Raw genomic sequence first — 16,686 nt, forward strand, 5'->3', positions numbered from 1 at the left:
CGATAAATGAAAATCGAGAGGTAGATGAAAATTGAAATATTTCAAGATCCGAAAGTACAGACCAAGTATAAACGAGGTATGAATTCGAATAATAAGCTAACGCATTTGATTTTATTTAATTGAAAATTCCATTTGAATTTTAAATTGCTCCCCTTCCATGAATTATTGAAGGGAAATTTATGGATATTCCATTCTATTGTACGCGTCACTTGTTCGTGTCATTGTCTCGTGTAAAGTGAAAATCAATGTAAAGAGAAAATAAATGGACGACCGAAAAAAAAAAACAAAAAAAGATCGAAGACGATAAATCGCTATTGTGTTTAAATTTTATTTTGACAGCATGAGAAGTTGACTGGAGAATTTTTATATTTATTAAAGGACGCGAAGAATTTTTTTGAAAAAGTCTCGGTAAAATGTTTTTCTCGGATGTTGTACATTACATCGAACGTTCTTCTGTGTAGAATGTTTCACGTTGAAATAACAATAATCTCAGCTCCCATGTGCGTAATTAAAATAGATTTAAAAGAGTAGCTACGCGATCGGTTTTTCTTATTATTATATAATAAAATAACTTCTCGTGGAACGGAAGGAAACAGGGGAAAGCAGAAAATGAGAAAATCTAAATTTACCGAAACGTAATTCACCTAGTCAAGAATCATAAATGCGAAACCAAGCGATAAAGTACGGTAAACTGATCCGGTTTTTTTTCCAATCGCGATATTCGCGTGGGTGTGGAAAATGTCGTCGACAGCCGACCTTCCCGACGAGTTCCACGTCATAGCAAAATTTTTTCGGGTCGATTTATGCGAGCCGTGGCCAAAAATGGAACGCACTGTGGCTGGTAACGTCGATTGGAAATTTATTACGAATCGAAATCACGATACGTTTGTACTTTCTACGTTCGTGTGACACGTATGATACGAGGAAAAACTGATAAACTCACTGGGGCTTTTTTTCCTCTGCCCACAGCGTGGCGGTTAATTAGCACTTTTGTCCTCGCTAAGGTGAAATTTCGTCTTTTCGTAATTTACACGTAGCCGCGGTTCAGGTTAACACGAATTTAGATTTAACGATTATTGCTGTACTCGTTTACATTCGTCTTATACTTACAGTTGAAATTATCGATTGCTCTGTTGCCGTGTGAATCAATCGACACATACGTATAGCTATTATAGTGGTGCTAACGATAGAACGTGCCATTTTTCTAACGACTTCATTCATATTCGTTCAGCGATCGTAAAATTGGTCAATCTTCGTTCCTTGCGACTTTCATAAAGCTTCGCAACATTAAGAACTTTAGAAAGTTTCCAAGACTTCGATACTGTCAACTTCGAAAGACCTCAACTTCTCACAGTTTCGGCAGGCATCAAATTTATTCGAAATGTTTCGAGCAAGTTGGAAGAAGGAAAATGTTTAAGAGGATTAGACAAATTACTTGATAGACGCAAATTTCCCCTTTGGCTACCTACAGCATACGATGAACTTTGTTCTAACCCGTCAACACGAGATCTTCTAACGTTAAATTAGAAATATATTTTAAAATATATCGTATTTTTCAGATATTCGGGAATAAATCTCGACACGAATGGTCGCCAATTAGCAACCGACTAAATTACAAACTGCACGGATTAAGTCACGAAATCAGCATCCACGTATTTATCAATTTTTGTCGAATATCAAAGAAGCGACGCTCTTTTCAACGAATTTTGCTTTAAAATAAAAAACTAACGGGAGCAAAATTTACGTATCGTATGAAAAATAAAAACAATTTGATCCGTACGAAACGATCGGTTGGCTAAAATGTGTTATTAATAATTCACGAATATCTTCCATTCCAAACGTTTACTAATCTTTGTTCAATCATCGTGGCTGTTAAAACATATATGGACGATCGTACGATTGCGTGTGAAAAATCTTTTCACGCGCAATAATAAAAATATTTTACTCCTGATTGCTCGTATATTTTCTACCTACCAAGCTTTCAAGTGGAATTAACTAAAAAAATACGAATAAAAACAGACACTGCATATCAATATCTCCTGAACTTTAGAATTCGTTTTACCATTCAAACGAAAGTCGTATATCTTGAAACCCCTTTCTGTCTTTTATTTTATATTGTACCGAAAAAAAAACGCCAAAGGGCGTATTTTCGAAGCAGTTAGATCCTAAATCCTAAAAAGTTTCCAAAAAATCTCCAAATACTCTCATAAGCCATTGTAGAAAATTATTATCCGCAATACAAAGAAGGTATGTTCACGAATATCTTCAGATAATACAATCTGTTGAGATATGTATAATTTTCTGTGCTGGACTTGATTAAATGCGTAGTAGTGATGCTTGTATGCGAGTGTCGGTGTGTGGAGGTGTGTGGAGGTGTGTGTGTGCGCGGCGTCTCGAAAACAGATGTAAACTAGTCAGTCGGTTAACAGTCGGGTATGGAAGAAAGTGGTGAGACGCGTGCAAGTGTGTATCGATGAATATATAAGAAATCGTCCATGAAATAAATATATTACTATTTTAATATGAATCCTCAGTGTAAATTTAGTGTTCCTATAACATTATTTCGGCTTCAAAGATCCACAATTCTCAACACAATCAAATCAAAGTACAGGAAAGTGGATAACTTTATATTAATTTAATAACTAAAGAACAATTTTTATTTCTCCCTTAAATCTCTTCCGAACCCTTCAACAGGTTGCTGGATTATACAAAAAAAAAAAAACGTTCACTGGAACATAAACTCGTTTCTCGATCGTTAGCAGAGACGGGATTGAGAACTCGCGAGAAGAAAATTATAGAATCGTTGCCGTTGGACAACAATCGTCGCGTAGCGCATTCGCTGTTGTTCCACGCCAAATAAAGCTCATAATACGGCGAAATGTAGCTACGCCGCTTCAACTAATCTGCTAACGGGACAAATTTGCCACCCTCGTGAAAAACGAGCCATTATTCGAAATTTAGTCGCCCGTAATATAATGTAGATACGGCCATCAAATATGCTAACAAAATACATTACACGTTATAAATTTTCACGTATCCGCGACTAGGTGGTTGTTCGGCAGCGGGAAAACGCGTATACCAAAAAGCCAATAATGGAATAATCATTGCGGGATATACCACCCTTGTGTATGAAAGCGGCGTCGAAAATGGTAATCAGTTTTTGCGTTATCATCATCTACGATCGTTTGTTACTAAACAAGTATCATTTTTTAAATTGTCCAATAAATTCCGTACAACTGTCCCCTATCGCGGAAATTACATCTTAATTCTTAACTCGATTCTTTGCGTAATTCTCCAAGGTTTTGTCGATCGACACTATTTACGAATCTATCTTTTCTTACCTTGTTAAAACATTTGATTTCCTATATTTTCTAAAATATTTGCGGTGAGATTTAAACAAAACGACTGTCAGTGACGAGAGCATATTTTAGTATCTTCCCTTATGTTACATACACAACGTATGTTATTCCCATAAATGGGTCAAGACGAAAAGTAAAAATATTTTATACTATCTATTTAAATGCCAAGCATTTTATTTTTCTCGGTTATACGAGGAAAATATTCTGTACGGTGGAAGTACAGCAGGAAAAAAGTCTGTATTTCAGCTTAAAGGGGAAAGATTAAACTTCACTAGGTAGCAGCATTACGGAACGAGCAAAGAAAGCAAAGCTTGCTACGTTGTTCAAATTCACAGTGCTTTCTGCCCTTTCTTACCTTTAATATCACAAAAGATTCACGATTTACCCTAATTGCCTTAACCGCTCTTTATTTACGAAGTAGAAAATAGTTGTAAACGCGGAACGGTAAACTTCAATTGCGAATTCATTGTTTATTTTAAAAAATACTTGAAGAGGTCCTCGTTGGAAGTTACACAGGCCAGGTGAAACCCGATGAATTTTCAACAATCTTTCTCACTGCGTTAGGAAATTCGTAGAACGAGAACTTTCAAAATCGTAGACGGAAAGTCCAATGTTTGAAGATGAAACGAGATTTTCCAGACTAAGAAAACACACGCCAAACTTTCAACAATGAATTCAGCGATTGTTGTTTTGCTTCCTCGTTGCGTACAATATCACGCAGCCAAGTAATTTTCTCCTTAACGCGTTTCTTTTATTCGACAGGTTACTCATTTTGCTTTAATTGCTATTAAAATACAGTTTTTCTTGATACTTCTGCTTTCTATGCTTCTTGTATTTTTATATAATATTTTCTCATTGTACAGCGACAGTCAAAACTCGGCAATCCAATTTGTTCTATAGTTTCGATATTTAACGTTTCAAAATATCTCCATACTGTTTCCACAACAGATTCAGTTTGAGCAATAAGAAGAGCAAGTTAAACAACTTTATGACAAAAAGAGGCCAACGATAATTAAATTTTTAACGGTTTTATGTCACAAACGATGGTATAACGTTAGAAATAAAAAGTCACTGGTGAAATTAAAGTGAAATAATACTTTGTCCAATATTAGAGAGAAAATTCCACGAACTGTGAAGTTGCAAATTTACTATGCTTCGTATATATCATTATACTTTGTGAGCAATTTCAGAAACAATCTACGAAGAAATTAGTCGTAAATCGAATTATTTTTGACAAGAATCGTTATAAGTTATAGGACCTTTTAACTTCAAATTAGAAGCTTCGTGAAGCAATCAAGGAATTCCCAATTTTTAGCACGGCAAAGTAGAATGCGATTAATAAAGGTATTTCTCTTTGTATTATTAACTTAGCTACGGTTCTCGAATTTTTATACCTCAATTATGTTCACGTTTCAATAGACAGAGATACTTTAACTAATACTTCTACTAGCGTTAAAAATATCCTACTTTCTATCATACGTGAAATCTCGAACAACGAGAAACAAAGAAAGAAAGAAAGGAAGACGAAGATCGTCGTTTACCTTTTTCATCAAGCTAGAAAAATATCTTATTCAACATCGTCATTTACACGTTTCTAGGTCGTAACAACTCTTCCTTGGCCCTTCTCCTCTCTTCCTAAAATCACGGAAAAACCCTTATATCTTCGTAAAAGTAGAGTCGTGCCATAAACGCGTGTATCTCTCAGAAATCCCATTTGCCCTCGAAACATCATAAATTCGCCAGTAGCAACCGTCACGATTCCGATTGCGGTCTAGTTTCCACGACGAAACGAAATTTCCTAGATGCACGACTGATTGGACACGAAACAACGAGCAGTCGGTCCATAGTATATACGGTATAACGTAAACGTTGCCGTGGCTCCTCATGAAAAGTTACGGGAACGTGACCAATTGGCTCGCTCCTTAAGCACACGTGCAGAGTAATTTGCCGAGCAAACATTATGCGATTGCAAATTCTACGTGGACACGCTGAGCTACATTGGTGTCAGCCAAGGAATTGAATAGGGTATCGTGGCATAGTCGATAAATTTGCAACCGAGAACGGAATTCTAAACCGGAATTCTAAGAGCGGTGGAAACCGACTATTGGTCCGCGACGCGACAACGCCAAAGCAGTTGGACGTTTCGAACCGCCTCGTAGAAAGATTTCTGGCTGTGTGTTATCGCCATCACGTTCTGCACCTTTCGACCGTAATCGTGGAATTGGCCGAAACGGTAAAGTAACAATTGTGACGTGACCTTAGAGTCGGATCTTTCACGTAAAATACAAATGAGAAAAACGAGCGATATTTAGATCGAAGAAGAAAGTTCTTGGACAAAAATTTCGTCCGACGTTTATTGTCCAAGTTACGGGCAATTTAGTTTTAAGCTGGAAGCGCACTGATAGCTGCGTACAAAATGCAATAGAATTTCGATGTTTAATTTCGTTTGTTTTCTCCAGAGTGAGAAACACGAAATGTGGTTGAAATAGAGGGAACTTTTATACGACTACGAAGCACAACTGTTCTCCGTATTACGGCTATATTTAATGGAATACAAAGAAAAATACTAGCTTTTTCGATGAAGCTGATGATTTCCTTTGACCATTCGCTTCATGAAAAATCCTATTTTCAACTGTGCCATTAAGCTTTGAATTCACTTTAACAGGCAGTATTTAGATGGCCTACAGTTTCACCGAATAACGTGGCTTATGTATCGCTTTTAAATGCAAAACAAGCTTTTTGCCTAATTTATAAAGGAAGTTTCGTGAACGAAACTATCGTAGTATTCTGAAATTTTCTTAACAGCCCTCGTTCGTATATATTTTACGGATATTCGAAGCTCGCTTTATCTTTTAAAATTAAAAAGACAGCCTGTTTAATAATCTTATGAGAAGGCATCAACCTTTCTCATAAAATTACCGATAAAAACCTATCGCTAAAAGATTTCATACACAAGTGTAACGTTGCAACATTCCAATTTTTCTAAAATAACATGTTATTTAAAAATGACTACTTTTAGTTCTATGTTGACCCTCCAATTCCTATTCCCAACCTTCATTCAGCAACGTTGCGTTCATTTTCACTTCTACTCTTTCGACCATGTCTCTACTTTTTGGTCGGTGAAATTCAGCAATCGATCGTTCCTAAATCAGCGTGTAGAGACGATACGATGTAGAACACAATAGCCGTCGTTCCTGTGTTCGCATAAGAAAATACGATTGCACGTTCTAAGTTAAATTTTCCTCGATTCGTGTTTATCCTACTTTACGGTAGATTCGATTTTGCGCAATTGTCCGATATTTTCGAATCGCAGTGCGCAGACGTGGCGCACGAGCCACCAGGTAAAAGCGTCGAAAGCATAGTGCAACGAAATTCAATGATCTACTCACCAGAATTCGGCTGGCCGTTGCTGTTGGGTCTCGCGGATGGTGCACCGTCCCTGGCTTCCACTTCCAATGCGTACGCGCCCTGCTTTTCACGATCGAACATCACCTTCGTGAAGATATCGCCAGTTTCTCTGTTGATCTCGAAGTAATCCTTTCCCTCGTTCCTGTCGCTGTCCACCACATAATACGTCACCTGAAAGAGAAACAACGTGATTCACTTGATTAGAGGCTGAATCGAATTAATGGCGAAAATGTAGTTTAACCCTACTGCGTTCTTTTACCCGTTTTGAAACAAATTATATTTTCCCAAGACTATGGTTACAGCGAATGTGTATTCTGAGCAATCGTTCTGCCGAATGAAATACCTGAAAACCGAATGTATACACTCATAAAGATCTTTTCTGAACGTATATATATATATATATATATATATATAACTGTAACGATAGTTGGTCAAAATACGAAACAACTATAACCATAACTTACCATAAAGAAATATCTGAAGTTTGAACGAGAAATGAAAAAGTTGAAGGATCTGCTGCAATAAGGATGCAACTAGATTTTCCAGTAATTCGAAGTAACCAACAAACGAGGACTCAAAATCTAATAAAGTCAGGTCACTTTATCAAGTATCCTACAAGTTTACGATCAACTAATACTCGTGGTAATAAACTTTTGCATTTTTGAACGTAAAACTTTTGACCATAGAATCTATACCTTTCTTCCTTTTCCAATAAGTACAAATTTAAATACTGCAGCTCCTTATCGTCGCAATACTTTCGATCGTCGTTTATATGCATGGTTTCTCGTTTAAATCGCATGTTGACGTGTACCTGGTATGTGGATTGTTGTTAATTTTTCGTAAAGACGCAACTGCTTCACATTATTTAGAATATTTACTTCACTTTACTTTACTATTTTAGAATATTTACTTTTAAGAAAATTTACTCAAAAAATATCTCCTGACTTCTGTTAACCTTTCCTCTAGAAATATTACAATAACTGAAATGGCGCGCGTTCCGATGCCCCCTATCGGAGGCTTCCATGAAATACCACTCTTTTCGTCCTTATCGATTTATTCCTTCTTTATCGATCTACTCCTCTTTCAGCGATCTAATCCTTTTTTACCAATCCACTTCGTTTCACTTTTTATCGATTGCTCGTAAATTAAATCGAAAATGACCATTTTATGACATAAAAACGTTCGCAAATTTATGGAAGCTGATATCGTAGGTTATAAACCATCGGTACGTATTTTTCAAATTTCCATAAACGAATAAATTTCGAGAGTTCCATCGACTCCACCTTATCAGTTGTGGATTAAACATCTTGAAATTTTACAAATCCTTTTCGTTTCGTCTCGAGTGAAATACAACAATTTCAGCATTATATCAGGGTTAATTACGTTAGGTAAGTACGTAAATTGCGATGTAATAATTGAAATTCAAATTTTCTGAGAATTTAGTTGAAATATGCTATTCAAAGGTTCCATTTATTTCTATTCGCCACTGTGCGATTTGTCGGTATTGTATGATGTACACGATTTGTTGTTAAAATTTGTAAATCTAAAGCGATTCGAATATTTGAAAGATTAAATAGTTGAAATTTTGAAATTTGAAAATATTTAAAGCTTGATAGCTTTTATTTGAAAAAATACGGGGACGTATGATAAAACATATATAGATAAAATAGATCCATACCGTTCAAAAATACGAAAAATTTGTCAAAATGTATCGTATGATATTCGCGTGTGTAATCGTCTAAAAGCTTATACGTATTATGATTTTATTATTGGATGCACATTGATTTTGCGCAAAGCACACGCTATGTTCCACATAAAGTATGTTTACATATGCAACGAAAACTTCGATAATCTAAAAACTGATTGAAATTCTCACAAAAGCAAATATTAATATAATACACGTCTAAGTACACGTATAATCGTAATATATCCTTAAAGTTTCCAATAAACAGAAACTTTCAAACCGATAATTTTCAAGCTAGAACGTTCTGCGTTCCGGATACCAGGACTTTTTCTCTACCCGCCCACTCGTGCTCGTTTTATTCGGTAGGAGAAGTAACTCCGAACATTCGTGACATTCCTCGAAATTTAAACAAAAAAGGGAGAACAAAATTAGAGAGAAGGAAAAAAGAGAAATATCCAATTCTAGAGACTTCATAGAGTTCGCTCGTAAACGAAAATCCATCGAAGGACGCATGGAAGCGTATTACGAAAATGTTTGCGCGAAGAAAAAACAGAAATCAGCGCCGAGAATCAAGAAATCAGCGTGCCTGCACGACTGCTTGTAAATCGAGAAAAGACAAATAAAAAATCACGATCACAGTGAAATCGCGTAGCGTTTCCAATGGAAAGAAGTAGAAGAAAAGCTTGATTTTAGATCGGAGTAAGGCGAACAAAATGAAATTTGAAGCGACGAAGCGACGATAATATCAGCAAAGACATCAATTAAATTAATTAACTGACTGGATTGAATTAATAACGCGTATACTATTAATAATCACGAGGATAATTGATGACATTAACGGTTATACTTCCTGTGTACAGGAAAACTTAGCTCCGAACAGATAATTATAATTAGTTCATTTGCGCGATCGGTCGCACAATGCTGGTTTATATTTTGGTCAACCGATACTCCTTCGAAATATTTATCCGTTTACATTCAATTTCACGCAAACGATCATTTTTAAGTAGATTATAGCTATTCGTGAAATTCTATATCTTTATGAACATAATTCAGACAATGGTGTTTAAGCAGAAATTTATTTCGCATGCCAAATATTCTAAGTCCTTTACTTGCAATATTTCATATATTTCTGCATTATTTGTCACGAGTAAATAATTTAATAATAGTAAAACGAGTAAATAATAAAATAATATGATAATGTGGTACGTAAACATATTTAGTCAGAAACAAGAGTACGTATTTCGCTTCACATTCGCTTCACACAAGGATTAAATCAAGCAACGAGTCGTACGAGAAGAATTTTACTTTTCGCCCATTTCTGTTAAAATAAATATTTCATGCGGCCATAAAATATATGAGACCGGTTTACTAATATGTACCATAGAAAGGGAGAGGAAAGTAAAAGAGAGAAACAGAGAGAGAGAGAGAGAGAGATTGTGATTTTTGATTAAATTTAACATCGAAAGATTTCTTCATTTTTAACGATAAACAATACCACTTTATAAAAGGTAAACTATACGAAAAATCAAGGTGTGTATGAATAAGAAAAAAAGGAAATAAGAGACTCTTTCGTTTTGTGCTCTCCAAACTCTGCTTATAGTTTGGTAAAAGTTAACGAGCTCCGGCTATCAAATTAAAATACCTAAGCAAAAAGATGCTATTTAGCTTTTTCAACCTTGTCTCGTGGCTTTTTTTAAAGAAAGGTAAGCTTGAAAGCTTTTGTGGAAAGATGTTTTTTGCTCATCTAGACGTCGTTACGAGAACGGTACGAAAACCAAAAATTGTTATAAACAAGACGTAAAGGTCTCTCGATATTTATAACTACGCTTATAATACTTTAGCAGTATTAAAATTATTGGGAAAATTTTTACAACTCAAATCGCTTATCGTTGAAAGTCCAAAAAACTTCAAAATTTCTTTTGCTAAATTACATACATATATATATGTATATATATACAGCTAAGGTACATACTAATACAGGAAAAGTTCTAGAAGTAAATTTCACATTGTCATATTCCATGTAAAATAATTGTAAAACTGCAATAATTCTCGTTCGTATAAGAGAAGAAAAATCTATCAACGCATTAACGTTTTTATAAAACTACGTTCTTCCACGATTAGTATAATCCCACGACTAATTATAGTGATTATAATTATAAACATCAACGTGGAAAGGAAAGTTTCTTATATCGTTTTCGACTAAACGTACGTAAACGTACGTAAACGTACGTATAAACATTCGACAAACGATAACAGCGATGAATGAATATTAATTGTCGCATATCTGCGCAAGGAGTCATGAACATTTGCGCGTAACACGTTACTTGTAACGATACGGCGCAGCGCGACATTTTAAATTATACCAACGGCGGTGTTCCTGCGATTAAATTTGATTACGGTATTTTGCAGTATAACGGCATTACACGGCGAACAAAGTTACACGGTATTTCCATCAGAACCGCGACTTCGACAAACACAATTTCACTGTGTGAAATTAACAAAGTTTCGGCCGGAATAATATATCCGTTTATTCGATCGCTGCCACGATATTTATTTGAAAGAACTGAATTATTCTTGCACGGTCCTATCGATTCTCACGACGTTTAACACTGAAGTATTTCTCCAGAATTATATCGAACGCTATTTGTTACGGGATGAAGATGTCGAGCATTCGACAAACGAGCATTGCAATTGGAAAACATGTAACGCATTTTACTTGCGCGCGCTACGTTATCGCTTACCTCTATCACTAACATTAAGTTATACTAAAGTCAACCGATGATTTTTATTTAATATCTACCCCATGTAACGTTTCAAACGTAATAAATCCGTGCTTATATTGATATAACATTTTATTATACATATATGTAAATATATGTAATATGTATACGAAGGGTACTGAATGTTCGATATAAATTTTATTAATATCAGCTATGTACATCAACGTTGAATATTCGATACGAAATGTCCTTACTTTTCAGCCACTGGTTTAAATGAAATACTACAAAAATATTCGATCTCAAGTACGTAACTATATTTTATTTCATATCTCGATAAATCCCTTACGTTTAAATTGGAAATGAAATAAATCAAACGTAATATAATTTAACGTAGAATGAAATACTATCATTCGCGACCCCTGCTAAATTTTGAATAGTTTTCAACATCGTATTTGAATAACGACTTTTATTGTCTCGTTGTAATTAAAGCGGCATTGCAAAGAAAAAGTATGTCTGCTCTTTCTCTCTCTCATTGAAAATTCCTTCTAATTGTAAATGAACGACGTTCCATGATCGATCAGTCATACATCCTTCGGTGAATATAAATTTTCACGTTATAATTTAATCCATTAATTTCTCACGTAAGAGGCTCGCACTCTTTCGAGTGAATTTTTATGATAAAAATATAACGTAATTTAAGAATTTTCTCACTTACGAACAATAAACGTCGAACGAACAGTATCTACGCGGAAGGACGACAAGCGACTAATTCGACAGTTCGAAGAAACTATTGATTTCGCGTGTGCCTATGTTTCCCTTGTCCTACAGTTCGTTCGACCGCGAGGAAAGTTACAGACCCGAGGCTATTTTGTTATGCTATTGAATATTTATGTTGTTGAACAATGGTAAATGTCAGAAACCTTGGTACTTCAGCTTTGTTGACATCGACCTTGTTCGCTTTCAAACAAACTGCACACTCCCTATATGTATGTTACGGAAAATGATGTGTGGAACTTGTATTACGTGTGTTATATACGAAAGTTTCTGAAATTTCGTCAACGGTATAGCGTGACATAACTATTACGATTGACTTTGACGATTTTTACGAAATATAATAAATATTGCTTGTAATAAATATTTTTTTCGAATTGGTTTTTGAAAATTTTGAAATTTGTTACAGATTTTACCGATATAATCGTGCGAGTTGCGTCTCGTTACAAAGTTAGGTAATATATTCATAAAAAGTTTCTACGTACAAATGTTCGAATACTTTCGTGAGCCACGATATCTCGTATAAAGTTATCAGATTGTAGATAAACGAATAATTTCGTAATAATCGATGTTGAGATAGCTGTATATTTCTAAGTATTTAATATGTAGACGATTGAATATTATACATAAATTCGGAACATAGAGCATACGGTAGACAGAGCGTGTAATTGAAGCCTGAGACTAGTCCGAAAACTAGCCACGAGAGTTGCTCGATAGTTGAGTAATATCGATTCGATGATGAGAACTTGCTGATGAAAGTAATATTGATATTAATATTGATAGAACTTTCTCATACACAAAAGGTTAATCATATTAAAGATAGAAAAAGTAGAAATGGAAATATAAAATTTCAATTTCACGTCTATGAATTTAATTGAAAACTCTCAACGTTTGCAAATGTGAAAACAGAAGATTACAAATGAAAAAGGGAATATAAGAATCGCTTATCTGCTTCGTCTCTTAACTACTTACAGACACACACATGTACGTATATTAACGCTTTGTATCGTTCCTTAAAAAACTTATTGAATATTCCTAACGAACCCCATAAAGGAAGAAAAATACAAATAACTATCGATATCCCGTAAAATCGCACGATTCTTCATCATCGATAATTTCGAAAATATTCATGAAAATCGATTTAAATGGAATGCATCGTGGACATTTCGTTAACTTCGTTAGGATAAAGCAAAGAAATTGCATGTTCAAACAGATTATAAATCGTGACAGTTGAACAAGAACGAAGTAGGATTATCGGTCGATTAAATTAACCACTGGACATCGTCGGTATGAAAAATTATTAACATTTGTCTAATTCATCGTCGATAAGTACGCGTAGTATTTTTTAAACGAATGAATCGTTACGTTGCAATCACTGGACGTGTCTAACGTTAGATGACGTAAAGAAATATCTCGAGTATTAAGAAAAACGGACATTTGTGACGTCTGCTCACCTGATTGTTCGGGAAAGTGCCATCCTTATCAATCGCGTTGACTTGAGTAACCTTACTGCCAACTGGTTCACCCTCGAGTACAGTTTCTTGCTCACGTTCGGTGAACAAAGGTATTTCGTCGTTAACGTCTTCCAGGACAATATAGACGGTTGCTTCAGAAGCGAGTTGTTGAGCGCCATTGTTCTGTAGAAGAGGATTATCCTTATCTTACGTGTACCTTGCGTTTTCTACTTGATTCGCCGATTCGTTTACTGTCCTTGCAATTCCAAAATAGAGATAGAAATACTACTATTTTCTCGACTTGCTTTAATTAAAGATTTGTAAACATTAATACCTCCACATATCGATTATTTTTTAGAAAATAGATCTAAGAGTATTTCTATTGACAAGATACAGTACACGAGTACTGTATTTTTCATGGTGAAAGAATAAGTCTTGCAATATCTTTGTGCTCGACGAACGAGTATTAGTTCGAAAATTAGAGATACTCGATTTTCAAAGAATAAAGTAACTTGAACGAGCATTCTAAAATTTGAACAATTCTAAAGGGAGCGCTTTAATTAAAAATATTTCACGCTTTCGATAATATTCATGATCATTTCCAGATACGAACAATCGTTTTAACGAAAATTTCCCCGCGTTTCATCGTTTTCGATGAATTTTCGTTAAAACAGGTCAAGCAAATGGAACAGAGAAGAAAAGTGATCTCGCTGACTGAATGGCCGTTCACATAGAAATGACGAGGAGCATATTTTATCTTTGCAGAGAAAGTTATTACCGTAGAAATACAAGGTGCGGATACTCGACAGAGCTGTACAGCTGAAATAGAAATAATATCGCGATTGGTAAGCGGATTTTCGAGTTGCTCCGTAGCCAGTTTCTAAATGGATTAAAGAACACCGGTTATTTAACCGAGGAGATTATATTCTATGGTCACTCGACAATTTCGAGGAGGAATACACTGGCTGTGAAAATTAACCGCGTTCAATGTCGTATCATTCGAGCCTTGAAATACGCAAAGCCACGGATTCCTATGTAGGTTGGGACTGTAGAGCAAGCGCGATTCAATTATAGTCGTCTTCCTTATACTTTTCGCGTTTTATATCTTTTTCAGTGGCTTTCTTTGAAACACAACAGATATGAGAAATAAAACTCCCGAGGTGTGTAAAATAAAAATTAGTAAAATCGAAGTGTTTGAACGAATGCTTTTTTGCAAAATATTCTCGTGTAATTAAGAATAATGGAGACGAGAGCTCGAATGTTTGATCAAAATTTGGAAAGCATATATTTTTCGACGAATGTTGTAAACATCGTTATAGTCGAAGTATATCAGTCGGTTATTGTCAATCAGTTTCGGCTTTGTAATTATTATAACCGATCGATAGATTCAGATTTGAATTTTTTATTGAAATACCTCAAAATACATCGTCGGATAAGAGACGAGCGTGCGCGTGAAACATTTTTAAAATTCATTTTCTCAAAAACGTAATTTCGCTTGAAACAAGCCAGTAAGAATTTCATTTTCCATTTTCAATTTGTTTGTTTCACGAAGGATCATTTACTTGCCATGATACTGTACTTTACGAAACATCCGGCGCATAATCAAAAATACTAAAAGCTCGACGAACTTGCAACTCGTAGCGAAAACTTCTTAGCAAAGCTACAAGATTAAGCAACATTGGCTGGAAAGTCGAAGCGTAGCTCGGATTTTCTAACGTCTGCGGAGACTACTAACCAAAAACATCAACAACTTGGTAATCGCAAGTTCGCCGAGATTCTCGCCAAGACTCTCTCGCTCGAACGCATTGCAAAGCCAACGGTAGCTACGAGATTCGTCCCAAGACGCTTCTCTCAAACCCGTACAGATTGCAAACGAAAAACGGTGGAAACGCAGCGTTTCTTAACGTCTGTGAAATAACAGCCTCGTTTCGTACATACCTCGACTCGTATAGTCAGATTGTATTCCTTTATGCTCTCGTAATCCAACTGATGGTTAACCTTGATGTCCGCCCAGGTGACAGACTTCTCGGCTCGTTGCTGAAGGTAAAACGTGTGAAACTTGTTGGTCTGTGCGGTGGAGCCAGGCATTAGCCGATAAAACACCGTTGGATTATTGTCGATTCCCGAGCTGTCGACACACACACCAGAGGCACATGTTACGAAAATCAAGGCCGGCTTTCAAATCAGCTCCGGGCGCCGGAGTTTGAGATTTAATGAACGGAAAACGGGAAACGGAAACAGAAACGAGAACGGAAATTACCTAGGGTAGACATATGTATATCGAAAAATACAAGGCTAGTTATCTTTCTTTTTTTACCGATTACAGAAGAACAGAGGTTAGAGGCTGTTTACTCGTCTCGTGACGAAAGGTCACCATGCGATTCATCATTTCGTACCGTATGATACGTCGATTTTCTTGCTCTTTCTCATTTTTATCTTACTTTCCTATTTCTTTTTTTTTTTATATATATATATTTTTACTTTTTTGTATATTTCTATCTTCTTTTAATTTTCATACTTTGTATATCTCTCGCCTCTATTTTTTTTATTTCGAGCATTCTTTTCATTTCTTGACAACAAAAGGAACATCATCCCACTAGTAGGATAATCTACTGTTACATTGGCGGAGCTGCGATACGAACTACGGTTTCGGCTAATTGATTTTACCTAACGAGCTTATGTTTCCCGTCGTCGCCTGTCTTTTCCGTTTCTGACGCGTTTTAGATACTATATAGAACGTATTAGCTTGTCCATACCCTGAGTATATACCACTATATACCACTATATACCACGGATGGCGTTCCGAAGTCTCGTGTCGTTAGTTGTTAAGCTACAGATCCCTTATCCGCGTTACCAGCTACTGCTTTAGCTTTTCTACGAGCAGCTTGGTTAGATAAAGGGTGTCACGCTGTGTTGTCACGTGTACTGACTTGTAAGTTTCGTTAAGTGGCTTTCGTAATAGATAGCTCGGCGAGGTTTTAAAATGTTGCAAGGTAGCTTAGATCGTGTAATACGTAATTAAGCTCTCTCGACAATTTCAAGTATGATCGGTGATGCGTTTTATTATATGGATGGAATTGCTTCGTCCAATAATTTCAAGTTTCAAGACACCACGGATTTGCGCATAAAATAGTATGAAAGTGTTTATACGAATGTAATAACAAGTACACACTCAATATGTGTAATACGTATATAAAAATGCTTGTAATTTCCTTAATGCTTGTAATCCTTAATCTTCTTTTCCTTTGGCTTTTTACGAGCACCATATAGAAAATGGTCATTAGCTCGAG

At 35.7% G+C, this 16,686-nt stretch overlaps 2 protein-coding genes across 2 annotated transcripts in view; both read right to left on the reverse strand.

Annotated features, from left to right (window-relative positions):
• Nucleotides 1-6,740: 6,740 nt before the first annotated feature.
• Nucleotides 6,741-15,484, reverse strand: LOC117242783 (neural-cadherin-like). The gene is made up of 3 exons (XM_033509707.1): nucleotides 15,335-15,484; nucleotides 13,397-13,579; nucleotides 6,741-6,938 (listed from the first exon to the last, which is right to left on the reverse strand). The coding sequence occupies exons 1-3, from the start codon at nucleotides 15,482-15,484 to the stop codon at nucleotides 6,741-6,743; spliced, it is 531 nt and encodes a 176-aa protein (XP_033365598.1).
• LOC117242895 (neural-cadherin-like) overlaps nucleotides 15,368-16,686 on the reverse strand; it is a 60,776-nt gene continuing 59,457 nt past the window's right edge. The window contains exon 11 of the mRNA XM_033509954.1: nucleotides 15,368-15,524. Coding sequence (XP_033365845.1) covers nucleotides 15,507-15,524 — 18 coding nt within the window. The 3' untranslated portion in view covers nucleotides 15,368-15,506. The remainder of the gene's footprint in view (nucleotides 15,525-16,686) is intronic.

Source organism: Bombus vosnesenskii, unplaced genomic scaffold, assembly GCF_011952255.1.
Source record: "Bombus vosnesenskii isolate JDL3184/JDL3185 unplaced genomic scaffold, Bvos_JDL3184-5_v1.1 scf7180000016279, whole genome shotgun sequence".
NCBI lineage: Eukaryota > Metazoa > Arthropoda > Insecta > Hymenoptera > Apidae > Bombus > Bombus vosnesenskii.